The sequence below is a fragment of the Lolium rigidum genome, chromosome 6 (genome assembly GCF_022539505.1).
Source record: "Lolium rigidum isolate FL_2022 chromosome 6, APGP_CSIRO_Lrig_0.1, whole genome shotgun sequence".
NCBI classification, from domain to species: Eukaryota; Viridiplantae; Streptophyta; class Magnoliopsida; order Poales; family Poaceae; genus Lolium; species Lolium rigidum.
Window position 1 is genome coordinate 29394288 of NC_061513.1, and position 16809 is coordinate 29411096.

A 16809-nucleotide genomic window follows, 5' to 3' on the forward strand; every position below is an offset into this window, starting at 1 on the left:
CTTGAGCCCAAGCAGTTCTTCACTTCCTCTCACCTCCATTGTTGCTATTTGAAGAACTTGCTCTCCCCCTTGATTCCTCCAATCATTTTTGCTCATATTTGAGGATTTGAGAGAGGAGATCTAGATCTACACTTCCACCAAACCGTTTCTTCTCTAAGTGAGGGAATCTCTTGGGATCTAGATCTTGGAGTCTTTGGTTGACTTTCCCCCTTGTTCTTCCTCTCCAATCTCATCCTAGCATTCGTTGCCTTGGTGGGATTTGAGTGTGAAGGACTTGAACACCTCCGGTGTTCTTGCTTTGCATCATTGCATAGTGTTGAGCTCTCCACCACGATTAGTTCGAGTGAGAGACCGTGAGCTTGTTACTCTTGGAGGGTGACCTCCTAGTTGGCTTGGCGGTTGGTGCTCCGGTGATCTCTTCAAGAAGATTGTGAAGAGGCCCGGGCTTCTCCTTCGTGGAGCTTGTGAAGTGGTTGTGGAGCTTGCCATCTCCGGAGCGGAGGAAAAGCTAACCATAAGGAAAGGGCCATTATCCTTCGTGGGTGTGGTTCGGAGAATAGGGTGAGCCTTCGTGGCGCGGGGAATCCTTCGTGGGACCTCCACTCCTCCAAACGTGACGTACCTTGTTGCAAAGCAAGGGAACACGGGAATACATCCTCGTCTCCGCGTGCCTCGGTTATTTCTATACCCGAGCTCTCTTTCCTTGTGATAGCCATCGTGCTTGAAGTACATATATCTTGCTATCACTTGTGCTACATATATCTTGTGCCTATCTTGCTTAGCTCTAGTTGCCATTGTTACACTTAGTTGAGCTTAGCATATTTAGGGTTTGTGCTTGTAAACGAAACATTAGTTTAATTCCGCATTCTTACAAGACAAATCCGCAAGAGTTTGTAATTGCCTATTCACCCCCCCCTAGGCGACATCTCGATCTTTCAATTGGTATCGAGCAAGGTCTCTCCTTGTTTTAGGCTTCACCGCCTTGAGAGTAAAGATGTCGGCTAGTAATTTAGTGCACAATGACACAATTATCTTTGTTGGCACAAATTATCATTTGTGGCGAAATTGCTTGCTTTGTAAACTTCGGACCTTGTGTCCAAACATTGAGCAATTTCTAGATGTAGGTTTTTCGCCTCCGATGGACCCTCAAAATCTATCTTTAGAGGATGAGAAAAACTTACATCTTGAAGCTCTAGTATCTAATGAGCTTGTATTCTCTTTGAGACCGGATTTTCATAGGTTCTTGATATATATAAAGCGAAAATCGTCTCATGAGATGTGGATCAAGCTTAAGGAAATGTTTGGTGGATCCACTTCTCATTTGGTTGGTGGTGACTCCGAGGAGCTCTCTTCCCCTTCACATCATGAAGAGCTCCAAGTTGCTTCCACCTCCGGCCGTGATGAGTTCTCATCTTCTTCCACTTCACCAACGTGTAGCAAGACACGAGGTAATGATATGGTGAGTGGTGAGGAAAATTGCAATGTTGATATTGTGCTCAATAGTGATGATTCTTCATCTCTATCCCATTGCAATGCTTCCTCTTTGGACTTAAACACATCTAGCATTGAAAATAATCTACATGCTTGTGTTGATAGTCCTCGCATATCATGTGTAAATTGCTCACATAAATCCCATGATGATATGCTTGCCTTGTCTTGCTCCCATAATCAAAATGCTTCTATCTCCTCTAGTTGTTTGACTAACAATGTAGAGGAAACCGAACACTCTATGGATCAAGACATGTTTTCAAATGAGGATTCAAGAACTACTTCATCTTCATCCTCCAGTTTGCACATGTGCCTTATGGCAAATGGATCAAAGGTATCTCCTACTTTGACTCCTAATACTTCCTCTAATGATGAAAGTGATGATGATGACAATGATGAAGAATATAATATCTTGGTGCATAATATGGCAATGGTATATGCTTCTCTTCATGGTAATAAAGAAGCTCGTGCTAATCTCGAACACTCTATGGATACCATGAGTAAATATAGGGAAACCATAGTGGAGTTGGAGTCCCATATTGAAAATGGGGAAATGAGATTCACTCTCCTCAAGCATGAGCTAAAAGATGAGAAGCATACTAATTTTATGCTCACACAAAAATTTGAATCCTATAAGCATGAAAATGAGAAAACTATTGTTGATGCTTGTGCTACTAACTCTAATTCTTGTGAAGCATCTACCTTAGAGGAGAATGTTGAGCTAAGGGCTCAACTAGAGTTGCTAACTAGCAATTATAGGGAATTGGAAGAAAGTCATAAAAAGCTCTCAAGCTCTCATAATGATCTTCTAATTTCCTATGATGGGCTAAAGTTAGCTCATGAGGCTTGTATCACTAAGGTAACATCTTGTGAGCCTCATGTGGACATTAGCACAATCTCTACTACAAATGCTATATCGACATGTGCTAGTCCTAGTAGTCCATCTAGTCAAACTAGTGATACACCTTGTGTTGGATTACTTGCTTTGCCTTGTTGCTCTAATAATGAAGCTTCTACTTCCTCTAGTACTTGTATTTCTACTAACCATGTAGAGGAAATCAAAGAGCTTGAGGCCCAAGTCCTTTCTTTAAAGAAAGACTTGGAAAAGCGTCATGAAGGGAAATCCGCACTTGACAAGATGTTGAGTATGCAACAATCCCCCAATGACAAGAGTGGACTTGGATTCAATTCCAATAACAAGAACAAGTCCAAGAGCAAGAGCAACAAGAAGAAGGGCCAAGACAAAGTCAAGGATCCGGCCAAGTTGGTTTGCTTCAAGTGCAAGGTTGAAGGGCATCATGTTAGATCATGCCCATTGAAGAAGAAGAAGCACTTGAGTGAGAAACAACAAGGGAAACGGCCACAAGGTCAAGGTCAAGCTCATGCTCGACCTCAAGTTGAAGATAGGCCACTTCCCAAGAAGAATCAAGATATTGTTCCCCAAGAGAAGAAATCAATAAAGAAGAGAAAGGGGAACACTTGCTACTTATGCCGTGTGAAGGGGCACTTTGCTTCTTCATGTTTAGGTAGTACCTTATCTAACCCTATAATTGTTGATGATGATTATTCTCTAGGGAAGGATAAGGATGGCAATGTGTTTGCCAAGTTTGTTGGAACTCAAAGTGGTCTCAAGAAAAGGACCATTTGGGTTGCCAAGCCTATTGTGACTAACCTCTTAGGACCCAACTTGGTTGGGGACCAACAAGCTCAAACGTGATCAATAGGTACATATGGAGGTCATTGGAGACTTGGCTACTTCATGAAGAATTAAGGGATCTTCATATATTATATTATGACCAAGCCAAGTCGTATGGATTATCATCTATATCTTATATCCAATGTTCCTCCTTGCGGTAACTTATACTTCAACTCACCATATTTATTGTAAGTTACTTGCCCCTTTGCATGTTTGGTTTTGTACCAAATATTTGTGTGTATGTGTTGTGTCTTACTTACCTATCTTGTGTATTCAAGTATGTTTGGTTGACTCATCATATACTTGTGTATTGTTGGGAGCCTAATGCATCTTGATGATATCTTATTTGGCTCTCTTTGAGTGATTAATGGAACATCCCATTTTGGGGGAGTGATATGCATTGTGCATCTCTCTTTCCTTAAAATGTGTGTATGTGGGTACCACCACTTAGTATTGATATTGCAAGATTATCTAGTAACTATGTGGTGTGGCATACTCATGAGAAATTCAAATTCTAAATGTCCATTAATCATCTCTAGTTGAATTTTAGTTGCCTCTTATTTAGAAGAAATGTCTTATCACATTATGGGGGAGTAATATGTTTTGTACATATCACAAACCTAGAAAATGTGAACATATGAGGTTATGCCACTTAGAGTTGATGCTCTTAATTATCTTGTTCCTAGGTGGCATGTTTGCTCAAACAAGCTCCATTCCTAATAAAAATATTTTATTGGCTCATCTTATGGACTCTTGTTTGATTAAGAAATTCTTGGTACGGTTTTCCTCAAATACATATCTCTATATCTTATTTGGGACACCGTTTGCTTCAATTTATTCTAATCATTGCCGTGCGTGATTGTTTGACTAATTGAAGCCATCAAGAATCTTCATTCGTGCATAGTGCTTAATTCTATATACTTATCCTATGCCTTTTATTGTGAAGTTGATCCTTACTATCATTTTAAATTCACCACCGGAAATTATTTCCAATATACTCATTGTCCTTGACAATTGATAACCTTGTATGTGGTTGAATTCATGGATCATCTTCACCTTGGATTGCTTCTTATTTACTTATCTTATTTCCAAGAAATCTTTGTTGCTCCCACGTGTCTTCTTTGTCCCTTTGAAAAATCTTTTGATAAATTCTCTTGATTCATATCAAGTGTTTGTTTTGGAAGACAAACCTTTTCCTTACGGTACATTGTGCCATTGTGAAAAGTGTATAGGGTTTGGTTTATTTTGTTTGAACCTTGCTCTTTTGGGGAGTTTGCTATCTCATTCTTTCTTACATGATTTATTTGCTTGAATGAGATAAATCCTTGAGCATGTTTGCTTTATTTCATCCTTTATGCTCAATGGTTTCTTCTTAGTTCATTTGTTGAACTTTGTTGAACAAATCTTTTGTGATTTGCGTCTTTGATATTATTTGGACAACAAATTTGTTTGGTCACACCTTTATGCCTTATTCAATTCATTTGGTGTTTTGTCCAAAGTATATCTTTCTTGGATCTTTAAAAGTCTTTGTGCGTGCCTATATGCAATTTATTTATATTTATAGCATGCTTTCTTTCTTCGATCCATTATATAGGGTATACTCCATCAAATCCTAAACGGCTAAGATGTGCATGAAATTCAAATTTCATCTATAAATATGCACATATTGAGATGGAGTGTATCCTATGTATTGTGGTTAGTCTAACCATGTTGGACCCAATGAGTTTGGGGACGAAGATGTACTTGAATGATGTTTTAGGTACATTGGAGATGCAATGGAGGCTTGTCTCATCTATAAGGAAGGTGTTGTCACCATATGAGAATTGGAGTCAAGCTAGGATGATCGATGAACTCTTATCTACTACATCAAGCCATTGCCATCTCGGTAACAAGTATCTTATTCATGCACTCTCATATAGCATCCAACCTCTTGTAGGTTGTATCTTGGCATGAAATTATTTATTTCAAAAAATATTGCGGTTCTTGAAAAATCATTTTTAAAGCGAAACTTCTTATTGTACATTTGAGTAATTTGAGAAGATGCATATGTTGGGAATATATATATATATACATCATGTTTATGATTCACCTACCCAAATATGCCCTCTAGCAATTTATTGCATATCAATTCCTCAAAGAGCTCTTATGTGCAATATTGATGAAATTGCGAAATAAATCCATATTTATGATACTTGTTGCCTTTCTCAAAAACACTCCAACTAGCTCTACTCCCCTTATTGTTAGTTGTGATGTTTTTGAGATTTAACTTGGTTGAAGTTCATTCATATACCATAAGTGAAAATTGGAGCCATAGGCTATATATGCTTTTAAGCAAACATCCTTTGGTATATCTTATGACTTCATCTTGGATATCTTGTCTTATCTATTTTGTTAACCTCTTATGTGTGCATGTCTCTTTATGGATCATTTGTCCACTTTAGAAACTTATATACATAAGAGCGTTAATCCATCACCTTGATATCTTTGTTCTTTGCCGACCATCTTTTATCCTTTTGTTTCTTAGTGGTGTTGGTAAAGGAGATTTATGAGTGCTTGGTTTATTTGTTTTCCTTCTTGCACTCATATCTCGTAATTGTTGGACTAAAGTTGTTCGTGATAAGCATATTCTCTTTATCTTAGTTGTGTTCTAAATGATATATAGGGAGTGAGGATTCCATGTTTGTGCATATTGTATTCAAATGCAAACATTATAAATTGTGCACGAACCTTGGGGAGCTTTCTTATTTTTTTATTTAAGAGCACTATATCTCTCTTATCATGATATCTTTGTTTGTCCAATTGGATCTTTGATTGCTTGCTTTACTTGTTGAAGCTCACTTCACCATGTTATCTTTATGCAATCTTTGATCCTCAATATAGTTTGATTTCCTTCAAGTATTCATCATTGGATATGTGCACTTGATTCCACTCAAATTATGAGAAGTGCATACTTTGGGGAGGAACTCACATTATATTGGTCTTCTAAAATTTTCACCCATTTTGACAATCGATGCCAATGGGGGAGAAGTTTAGAGGGTTTAAGGGAATGGTTTTATACTCAAGCTTGGTTTGTGCTTAAGTGTTTTGCCTCTCATGCATTCCATATTTATATGTCTTGCATGGTTGTATATATATAGTGGAAACTATCCCAAAGGTTAATCTTGACAATATATGCAATGAATTCATGTTCATCACACGTGCATACATTGTGGGGGAGTTTTCTCTATATATATTGGTTCTACTCACATCTCTTGCATTTGTTGTAGTTGTGTGAGTAGAGCCGGTTTTGATATGGGCTAGTAGCTTTGTGTTACTTGACCATATCAAATACAACCTCTTGTATACAACTTATTCTCGGATAAGTTGCGTACTTGTCTCTAATATTCATTATATAAACCCTCTTATTGTGGTTGTCATCAATTACCAAAATGGGGGAGATTGTAAGGGTATATTGCCCCTATGTGTGGTTTTGGTAATTAATGACAACCCCTATGGACTAATGTTTTCATTGAGTTTATATGAAGGAATATTCCATAGGTACTACTTGTATTCCATGTGTTGGATTCAAGTATGGATGCCATGAAGATAAAGATACACCTTGTGTATTGGCATCAAGATCATTGTTTTAAAGATACATATGTGACATGATCAAGAAGAAGAAATGAAGATGGAGTTCTTATGTGGAACTCAATATTAGCCATGCTCTATCTTAAGTGAGTATGAGAAGATACAAGGTTGATTTGGGCAAGTTCAAGATGAGCATCTCAAGTGGATCACATGCTTGAAGCTTGCCAGTCCATTGGTGATAATGGACATGTGAAGATGTACATCTATGGAGCTTTCCCATCATGGTGTATGGGGGAGCATTTGAGAGTCTTCATGAAGCAACGATGATCAAGTTGTGGCATACCGGCTTGTATGGAGCTTGAAGAGCTATCATCAAGATCAAGCGGGATGCGCAAGGCAAAGGTATGACTTTGCTAGGTTTTTCCTTTTACCGGTCTCAAGGTGGATGTTGGGAGACCGGATTATAGGATAGATAGCCGCACTATTAAGAGGGGCTTTCGGTTGGGTAACTTGACCACATCGTCTTAGGGAGCTCAATCCTTTGCATACTTTGCATATCCTTATTGCTTCTTGGTGTTTCTCTATGTGAGGTTCTTGAGCTTGTTGCTAGCTTTACAACAAGCCCAAGTTCATCGAAAACGGAGTTCGCATGCATCTTCTATTGCGTTTTCGAGGTTGGGTGATTTTACCGGTTATTCATGATATAAGGTTCTACCTTTTTTATTCATGATAAAATCCCATCCTACAGATTCTTGGTTTTTCACTTTCTATTAGATAGCATTCGTTGTTATCTTCCAAACAAAACTGGTTTCATTCGAATCGGGGTTCGGGAGCATTTGTTATTAAAGAAAAGATAAAAAGGGAAAAGAATAAAAAGAAAAGAAAAGAAAAAAAGAAAAAGGGGGAGAGGCTGCCGGCCGGCCGCCCGGCCTGCCGGGCCGCGCGCCGGCCCACCCGGCCAAATCCGGCCTGGCCGCTCGTGCCATCCGGGCGCCGGTCCCGTGGGCCTGGCGGCGTTCTCCGGCCCAGGCGCCGGTTTCTTACCGGGCCGCCCGGCCGCCTTCCTTACGCGCCGCCCACGCGCGGCTGGGGCGCCCGGCTTGCCCCGCCTGGGCCTGGCTGCTCCGAGCGGCCCACGCGCCCCGCCCGGCTGGCAGGCCGGCCTGACCGGACCGGCCACTGGCCTCCTCGGCGCTCGGGCCGGTCGGCCGGGCCGGGCCGCCGGCTGGGCCACTTTTGGAGCTTTTTCTCGCCCGTTTTCTCGTCTTTTTCCCCCAACCGTTATTTTTCTACTTGGGCTATAAATACCTTTCTTCCACCTTGAGCCCAAGCGAGTTCTTCACTTCCTCTCACCTCCATTGTTGCTATTTGAAGAACTTGCTCTCCCCCTTGATTCCTCCAATCATTTTTGCTCATATTTGAGGATTTGAGAGAGGAGATCTAGATCTACACTTCCACCAAACCGTTTCTTCTCTAAGTGAGGGAATCTCTTGGGATCTAGATCTTGGAGTCTTTGGTTGACTTTCCCCTTGTTCTTCCTCTCCAATCTCATCCTAGCATTCGTTGCCTTGGTGGGATTTGAGTGTGAAGGACTTGAACACCTCCGGTGTTCTTGCTTTGCATCATTGCATAGTGTTGAGCTCTCCACCACGATTAGTTCGAGTGAGAGACCGTGAGCTTGTTACTCTTGGAGGGTGACCTCCTAGTTGGCTTGGCGGTTGGTGCTCCGGTGATCTCTTCAAGAAGATTGTGAAGAGGCCCGGGCTTCTCCTTCGTGGAGCTTGTGAAGTGGTTGTGGAGCTTGCCATCTCCGGAGCGGAGGAAAAGCTAACCATAAGGAAAGGGCCATTATCCTTCGTGGGTGTGGTTCGGAGAATAGGGTGAGCCTTCGTGGCGCGGGGAATCCTTCGTGGGACCTCCACTCCTCCAAACGTGACGTACCTTGTTGCAAAGCAAGGGAACACGGGAATACATCCTCGTCTCCGCGTGCCTCGGTTATTTCTATACCCGAGCTCTCTTTCCTTGTGATAGCCATCGTGCTTGAAGTACATATATCTTGCTATCACTTGTGCTACATATATCTTGTGCCTATCTTGCTTAGCTCTAGTTGCCATTGTTACACTTAGTTGAGCTTAGCATATTTAGGGTTTGTGCTTGTAAACTAAACATTAGTTTAATTCCGCATTCTTACAAGACAAATCCGCAAGAGTTTGTAATTGCCTATTCACCCCCCCTCTAGGCGACATCTCGATCTTTCAAATAGCTTAGTAGCCGAGATCCGGAGTATGAGTACCTTTTACCTTTCCTCCCCGGCAACGGCGCCAGAAAAGTGCTTGATGTCTACGGGTGCTTCTATTCTTGTAGACAGTGTTGGGCCTCCAAGAGCGAGAGGTTTGTAGAACGAGCAGCAAGTTTCCCTTAAGTGGATCACCCAAGGTTTATCGAACTCGGGGGGAAGAGGTCAAAGATATTCCTCTCATGCAACCACTGCAACCACAAAGCAAGAAGTCTCTTGTGTCCCCAACACACCTAATAGGTGCACTAGTTCGGCGAAGAGATAGTGAAATACAAGTGGTATGAATGAATATGAGCAGTAGTACGGCGCCGGAAAATAGCTTATCGGCGTGCGGTTGATGGTAGTAATATTGTAGGAAGTAAACAAGCGGTAGTAACGCAGCGAGTAGTAATTCAGTAAAACAAGTAATAAGCGGTGATAGCAGTATTTAGGAACAAGGCCTAGGGAATAGACTTTCACTAGTGGACACTCTCAACATTGATCACATAACGGAATAGATAAATGCATACTCTACACTCTCTTGTTGGATGATGAACACATTGCATAGGATTACACGAACCCTCAATGCCGGAGTTAACAAGCTCCACAATTCAATGTTCATATTTAAATAACCTTAGAGTGCATGAAAGATCGACATGACTAAACCAAGTACTAACATAGCATGCACACTGTCACCTTCACGCCAAGTAGGAGGAATAGATCACACCAATACCATCATAGCAATAGTTAACTTCATAATCTACAAGAGATCATAATCATAGCCTATGCCAAGTACTAACACGGATGCACACACTGTCACCATTACACCGTGCAGGAGGAATAAAACTACTTTAATAACATCACTAGAGTAGCACATAGATAAATTGTGATACAAAACACATTGCAATCATAAAGAGATATGAATAAGCACTTCACTATGCCATTCATAACAGTGAATAAGTATTCTGTGAAATATAGCCTAAGAGACCCACACGGTGCACACACTGTCACCTTTACACACGTGGGACAAGGAGTCTCCGGAGATCACATAAGTAAAACTCACTTGACTAGCACAATGACATCTAGATTACAAGCATCATCATATGAATCTCAATCATGTAAGGCAGCTCATGAGATTATTGTATTGAAGCACATAGGAGAGAGATGAACCACATAGCTACCGGTACAGCCCCGAGCCTCGATGGAGAACTACTCCCTCCTCATGGGAGCAACGAGCGGTGATGAAGATGGCGGTGGAGATGGCAGCGGTGTCGATGGAGAAGCCTTCCGGGGGCACTTCCCCGCTCCGGCAGGGTGCCGGAACAGAGACTCCTGTCCCCCAGATCTTGGCTTCGCGATGGCGGCGGCTCTGGAAGGTTTCTGTGGGTTTCGTCGAACGCAATAGGGTTTTCGCGACGGAGGCTTTAAATAGGCGGAAGGGCAGCCTCGGAGGGGGCCTGGGGCCACCACACCATAGGGCGGCGCGGCCCCCCCTCTGGCCGCGCCAGGGAGTGGTGTGGGGCCCCCAGGGCTTCCCTCTGGCGGCTCTCGGGTGTTCTGGATGGTTCCGGGAAAAATAGGAACCTGGGCGTTGATTTCGTCCGATTCCGAGAATATTTCGTTACTAGGATTTCTGAAACCAAAAACAGCAGAAAACAGGAACTGGCACGTCGGCATCTTGTTAATAGGTTAGTTCCAGAAAATGCACGAATATGACATAAAGTGTGCATAAAACATGTAGATATCATCAATAATGTGGCATGGAACATAAGAAATTATCGATACGTCGGAGACGTATCAGGTTGCCGGAGGTACTGTTCTCCGAACGAACCGATCACTGCTCTGCAGAACCTGTACATCGATTCCAGGCCGGTTGACTCACTCATGCGCGTGTACTCATCTACGAAATCACCGGCAACGCCATATGCGAGCATCCTAATCGCTGCCGTGCATTTACGGTACGAAGAGAGGCCTACCTTGCCAAGTGCATCCACTTTCGCACAGAAGTAGTCGTCGTAGATCTTGACGCCATCCATTATCCGGCGGAACAGCGGCCTGGTCATCCGAAAACGACGGCGAAACAAGGACGGCACGAACAATGCCTTAGGTTGGAAGTAGTCGTTGTAGAGCTGGTCGTGGCCGCGTTCTCTTTTGCGGTCCAAGGGGGCCGCGCGGCCCGGCAAGGACCCTCGGTACACGGGGATCTGCGAGACAATGTGCTCGTGGATGAGCAGCGCAGCATCCGTGAAAAAATCGTTGTCTGACGACGTGTCGATGAAGTTCTTGAAGTAGTATTCGTCGTCGCTGTCCACCATGATCTGAAAAGGGACACATTTTAGTTCGAGCATTTCAACGAACACCTCGCAGGCGGAGGCGATCCAAATGCTTCCGTAGGGACCCGCGGGCATGGCCGTCTCGGCCGACTTGCGGTCTGGAAACACGGTGCAGGAGAGCTCACCTCCGGCGGAAACGGCGCAGCTGCGAACGGCGGGAGGTGTCGCGACGGTGAGAGGACAACAGCGCCGTCGGCGGCGTCCTCCGACTTTGCTACGACGCGGCGAAAGCAGCGCGGGGCGTCGACCTATGCTTCCGCCCCGCTTGCCGGCGTCTCGACGACGATGGCCGGCGTCGACGCGCTCCCAAATCGCCGGTCCGTGGGTGGCGGCGGAGCGGTGGGGAGATGTGTGCGACGGGCTTGTGTTGTGGGAGGCAGACAGGCGGGCCAGGGGCGGACAAGGGGAGGACGCGAGCCTTTCGCGTCCGCGGCCACGCAAACTCGTCCAAGATTTGGGTCGGGTTTGGGTCGTCCCGGACGCCGCGGCCATCCGTTTTAGGGATGGGTCCGCGCGCTGGGCCGCGGTTTTGTCCGTTTCGACCCATCTGGACGCGCGGGCGCGGAATGGGTCGCCCGGTTGGAGATGCACTAACACCCCTTTGTTCGGTCGCTTTTTCTCAGCCCACGTGGCGGCCTAATTGTTGCCACGGCGAGCCCAGGCAAAAAATAAATTACAATGTAAAAGAGGGCAAAAGATAGAAGTACAAAGTAAAGAAGAGCAAAAAGTAAAATTCCCCTTTACCCTTGTTATCTGATCGGTTAGCTGTTAATACTGCTCATATCTGACCGGTGCAGATTCACGTACACGCGAGACAGAGGAGCGCCTCCCCGCTCGCACGCCTCCTCCCCGACCCAGCCGCCGTCCCTCGCCCCTGGCTGCTCCGGCACACCACCAGCAGGTCTCCCCTCTGCCCCTACCCGGCGCGGCCCTTCCCCGCTGACCGCCGACGCCGCAAGCGCCACCCGCCGCCTTCCCCTGCCGCCCAGCCAGCTTCCACCCCGGCCTCGCCGTCCCTGTTTAGCAGGTAAGGTTTCATCCCCTTCCTCTTTTCCCAGGTCCGGCTGTCCTGCGAAAAAAAAAACAAGAAACAAGAATAACGAAACAGAGTTGGCACCGCAGTAGTATCTCAACTTCCACCTCCCTCGATAGGACACGGCGGCACGCCGTTCGCCACCGCTGGGCCGGCGTCCCGCTCCTCGCCGCTAGCCTGCACCCAGCTCGTCGCCGCCCTCCACACTCATCCCCACTCGTCCCAGTGCCTCCCCTCTACCCTAGGTAGGAGCTCATCGCAGGGTCTCACAAGGTCTCCGCCGCCAAGGGCCTGGCCGCCGGCCACCGCCTGACCCCCGCTCGTCGCCGCCATACCCCTTTGAATCAGCCTCGGTGTGCTTCCCGGAGGCGGCATCGGCGTCAACCTAGAGGGCAAGAAGCAGGTCTGATTCCTCCCCTTATTGCAATCTCGTGCCCTACCTGAAACTGCATCTTGAATTCGATTTTCATCTTCAAATTTGTACTAGTTGTGTATAAACTAAGCAAGGTTGTTCTGGTAGTACCATAATCTAAGCTAGGTTGTTCTGGCTCCCTTTCTGAAAGAAATACTACCTCATGTGCAACTAATCGAAACAGAGGTAGCATCCCCCTGCAAGAAAGTAGCATCGGCTGATCATAATTTTCCATAGTCGTTGTTCATAATTAGTAGATGGGTATTAATTAATTATTGTTGTAATTTTCCACAACGCCAACGCCTCTGCTTAGTAGAATGACAATTAAGTTAGTAAGCTAATACGAGTAGCCTGCATCTGATCGCGCACGCTAGCGAGACGAGGCCGTCATTTCCCCGTTCCAGCGAGAGCGAGCTACGCGTCCGTATATGACCGGCAGATATCCGCGGACAGCTGAACCTAATTTTATGGACTCCGCGGACAGGTAAATATGTTTACACGGCTGCTGCAATTAGTGCGACGGACGTGTCCACTTGCATCCTCAAGTGCTCTTGAGTGTGAATAACCCCCTTTTATGGTCATCCGCTAGCATGTAATTTTGTTGTTCTCGGATCAATCAAACTGTTTTTGTGTTGGGTAGAAACAATATGGATCCACCTCTGTGTCAAGTACGGTGATATCAACATTCAGTAAGAAGGGAATTTGAAAAGATATTTAGAGAAGGGATCCATGTAGCGGCAGCTACCCCGGGCTAGCTAGTAGAGCAGTTTGGGGTTGAGGAAATAAAAGAGGGTCACAGGTCATTCCACATGGAGTATTTGGCGTTAGTGATAAAGCCTTTTAATAATACAGATGGGGAAAATAACAATTTGATGTACTCCGTATGAAAGAAAAAAAAAGAGTTTATGGTATTGTGTGATATGAGGGCAATGAACTAGAGGGAAAGTAAGTTGCTATTTGTCAACTGACCATTCTCCTTTGTGCTCCATGTTTCAACTGCAGATGGGTTTCTCGATTAACGGCTCCGAAGACGTGAAGGGTTTGGCAGCGTCCCTTGGAGAGCTACAGGTTGAGGCATCGCCATCATCACCATCGAGGGAGAAAGAAATTGATTGGCTTGGTGCGTCCTAGCCTTGTTCTGATGTAGAATTCCGCAATATACCTTTTTCCCGAAACTTCTCATGCCGGACCAACCCACTGAAATGCAAATAGGGATCAGAAATGTTGTCAATACCACGAAGAACACTAGATTTTGCAACATTCTATCTGTTTATTATTGCCATCTTACTTGGATACACTTTCTGTTTAGTTAAGCAACGAAGGTTCTGTTACGACATGCATTCTGTGTCACAACCAGTTGTTTTCCTCCAATTTTGATTCAGGCAATGGTGATGATGCTGCTACCGATGATGACGTTTGGGATGATTCTGCCATCTTAGACAGGGATTGGGCCCACAGGAAGAACCAGTTCGTTAAGGTATATATCGACTTTGACTTCCATTGTTATTGGTTATAATCATGAATCATGAGTTTGCGTTGATATAAAAAATATTTAAAAGTTACTGCTTTTCGAATTCTCCGTAGATGGGCTATAGGGATGGCATAACTGAAGGGCAGAAGGATGCTGCACAAGAGGGCTTCAATATTGGGTTTGGGCAATCAGTGCATGTTGGATACAAGTGGGGTCTCGTTCGGGGGATCACTAGGTAATGTGGAACACTGGTTGTGCTAATAACAGTTATCTGATATATAGACTTGCTATTGTAACATCCTCATTTATTGTATCTCCTTTTTTTTTGTTTCGTTCAAGCAGTGCACTAGATAGTCTTCCCGACAGTCTAAAAGAAAAGTTGTTGCTCGATGGCCGGCGTAAAGGAAAACTTGAAGATTTGCACAAGTCTGTGCAAGGAATTTCATCCGAGGGTGCACTGAGGCTGTTTCATGAGAGTATTCTGCAGGATAATCCTCCACCGGAGGAAAACAGGCTTCAAACTGTTCCAAACGACCTTCTTCTATTGTTGAACGAATGCCCAGATGTTCAGGTTCCTGAAGAGTTGACACGAGTTCCATAAGCAAGGTTTTAAATGTAATGGCAAGCACCAATGACTTGGAAGTCTGGCAGAAGCACTTGGACTGAGTTCTTCTGAATGATGTAACTGTAAATCATGTGATACTAAACTCTTTTTAGTCACACCAGCCTTTTTTTGCTATAAAAATCATGTAAATTCGTAGTATGAATGTTTACAATTTTATTTCTCTTCGTGAGTTTTGCGTCTTGCTGTTCTTCCTTCACCATGCTCTGGTTTGTTTGAGCCTTTGTCATCTGCTAACAATGCTTCAAAAACACAATGTCATTTTGTCATGCTGATAACATGGTAAGCCTGTATCTATACCACTATATAGTGTACCAATAGCACAACATATCAACCGTTGGATCTTTGCAATCGGATGGCCCTTATTACCTGATTCGAATTTGAGATGACGTGATGTTATATGTGTCGTTGGATCTAGCAAATCCTATGGTCTGTATTGAAGGGATTCGCGGTGGAGAGCTCAATCCGCGTCGTCTGTCACTGAACCTCACCCTGACCGTGCTCCAGAACTTTCACGCGAGTAGCTAGCTAGATGTGCTGAACTAGGAATAAAAAATTGATGTGGTCAGCTGGGATGGTAAACATCCGGTACATACTAGAAGTATCTTGAAAAAGGGACAGAGCTAGCAGCCAAGCTGCGTCACGCGTGGATGCTTGTCTATTTTTTTACTTAAAAGGAGAGATATGTGACAATCTTAAGCACCGTTTTTTATTTTACATGAAATTTTGTTCAATCAGTCTGAAAAATTAAATTTCAATCTCTTCGCTTTCTTAGCGGAATGCTATAATGCGCTTCATTACACCATGGGGTCGAGGATCAAGGCAAGACTTCCACTAATAATTTGATCAATGAAAATATAAGTACTCTTTTTATCCAAATTAATTGACTCATTTTTATTTAAATATGTAGGTATTGTTGAAAACATATTTTAAATATAAATCAATGGTATACATTTGGTGAAACATGTTTTGTTGGATTATTAGTCAAAGTTTTACCTCAAAATGTGTGGTGGTCTTATAAAAAAAAAGGGATTTCTATTTTCGTGCCCCTGCTTCGTTAGTTGTACTCAGTTTTCCCCAGCTCGTTAGTTTTTCCTCAGTTTTCCCCTCCCTCTAGTTTGAAACCCATCGAAGACGCGGGTTGCCGTCGGGTCGGAGGCCTTACCGTTACCGTGAGGTCGGTTCCTCGCTCGACCGTCTCGTGCTCGACGGGTGGATCCATCTACCGCCGACGCGTGGGCCGTTTTATTTACCGATTGTATACGCGGTGCTGCCAATGACAAATGGGGCCGCTCTATGGGGCTGCCGCAGCCAATGACCGAGTGGGTCGTCTATTTATTTATAGAAAATTATATATTGCCGCTCCGTGGGGCCTCCGCGAGTCAATGACCGCTGTGGTCGTCTATTTTATTTAGAGAATATAATATAGAGTCGCTCTGTAGGGGCCGCCTCAGCCCATGGCAGGTGACTATTTTCGCAGCTTAATCTAAAGTGACTTTTATGCTAAACATTGTGCATCCCGGCGTTGACCTAGCAGTGGCGGCGAGGATGTGGTGCTCGAATAATAGTGGAAATGCGATATTATTTTTTACATGCATAATATATAGAAAATAGCTAGATCTCTAAATCGATGCATATGAAGCTACATATATATTCTTGGTCATGATCCCCTTAATTATCTAAAGGGGATGGATGCATGGCTTCACGTCGTCGTCGCTTTCATCATCGGTATCTTCGTCGTCCGAGTAGTAGTACCTCCTGCACATTGTTCCGTCAAACACCTTCACTCGTGAGCACATCATCGCCTTCATATTTGAAGTGTACGAACCAGCCGAAATCCACACCGTGCGCGATGGCGAATTTCTCCCAGCCCTTGTCGAGGTACATCCGGCCTTGTCCGTCAAATAGGACC

At 44.2% G+C, this 16809-nt stretch overlaps 1 protein-coding gene across 1 annotated transcript; it reads left to right on the plus strand.

The window, feature by feature from the left end:
- Positions 1-13806: 13806 nt before the first annotated feature.
- LOC124666456 lies at positions 13807-15065 on the plus strand. Its single transcript, XM_047203792.1, has 4 exons — positions 13807-13924; positions 14187-14281; positions 14389-14510; positions 14618-15065. Exons 1-4 carry the CDS (start codon positions 13807-13809, stop codon positions 14874-14876), a joined length of 594 nt encoding a protein of 197 aa, XP_047059748.1. The 3' UTR covers positions 14877-15065.
- Positions 15066-16809: the final 1744 nt, after the last annotated feature.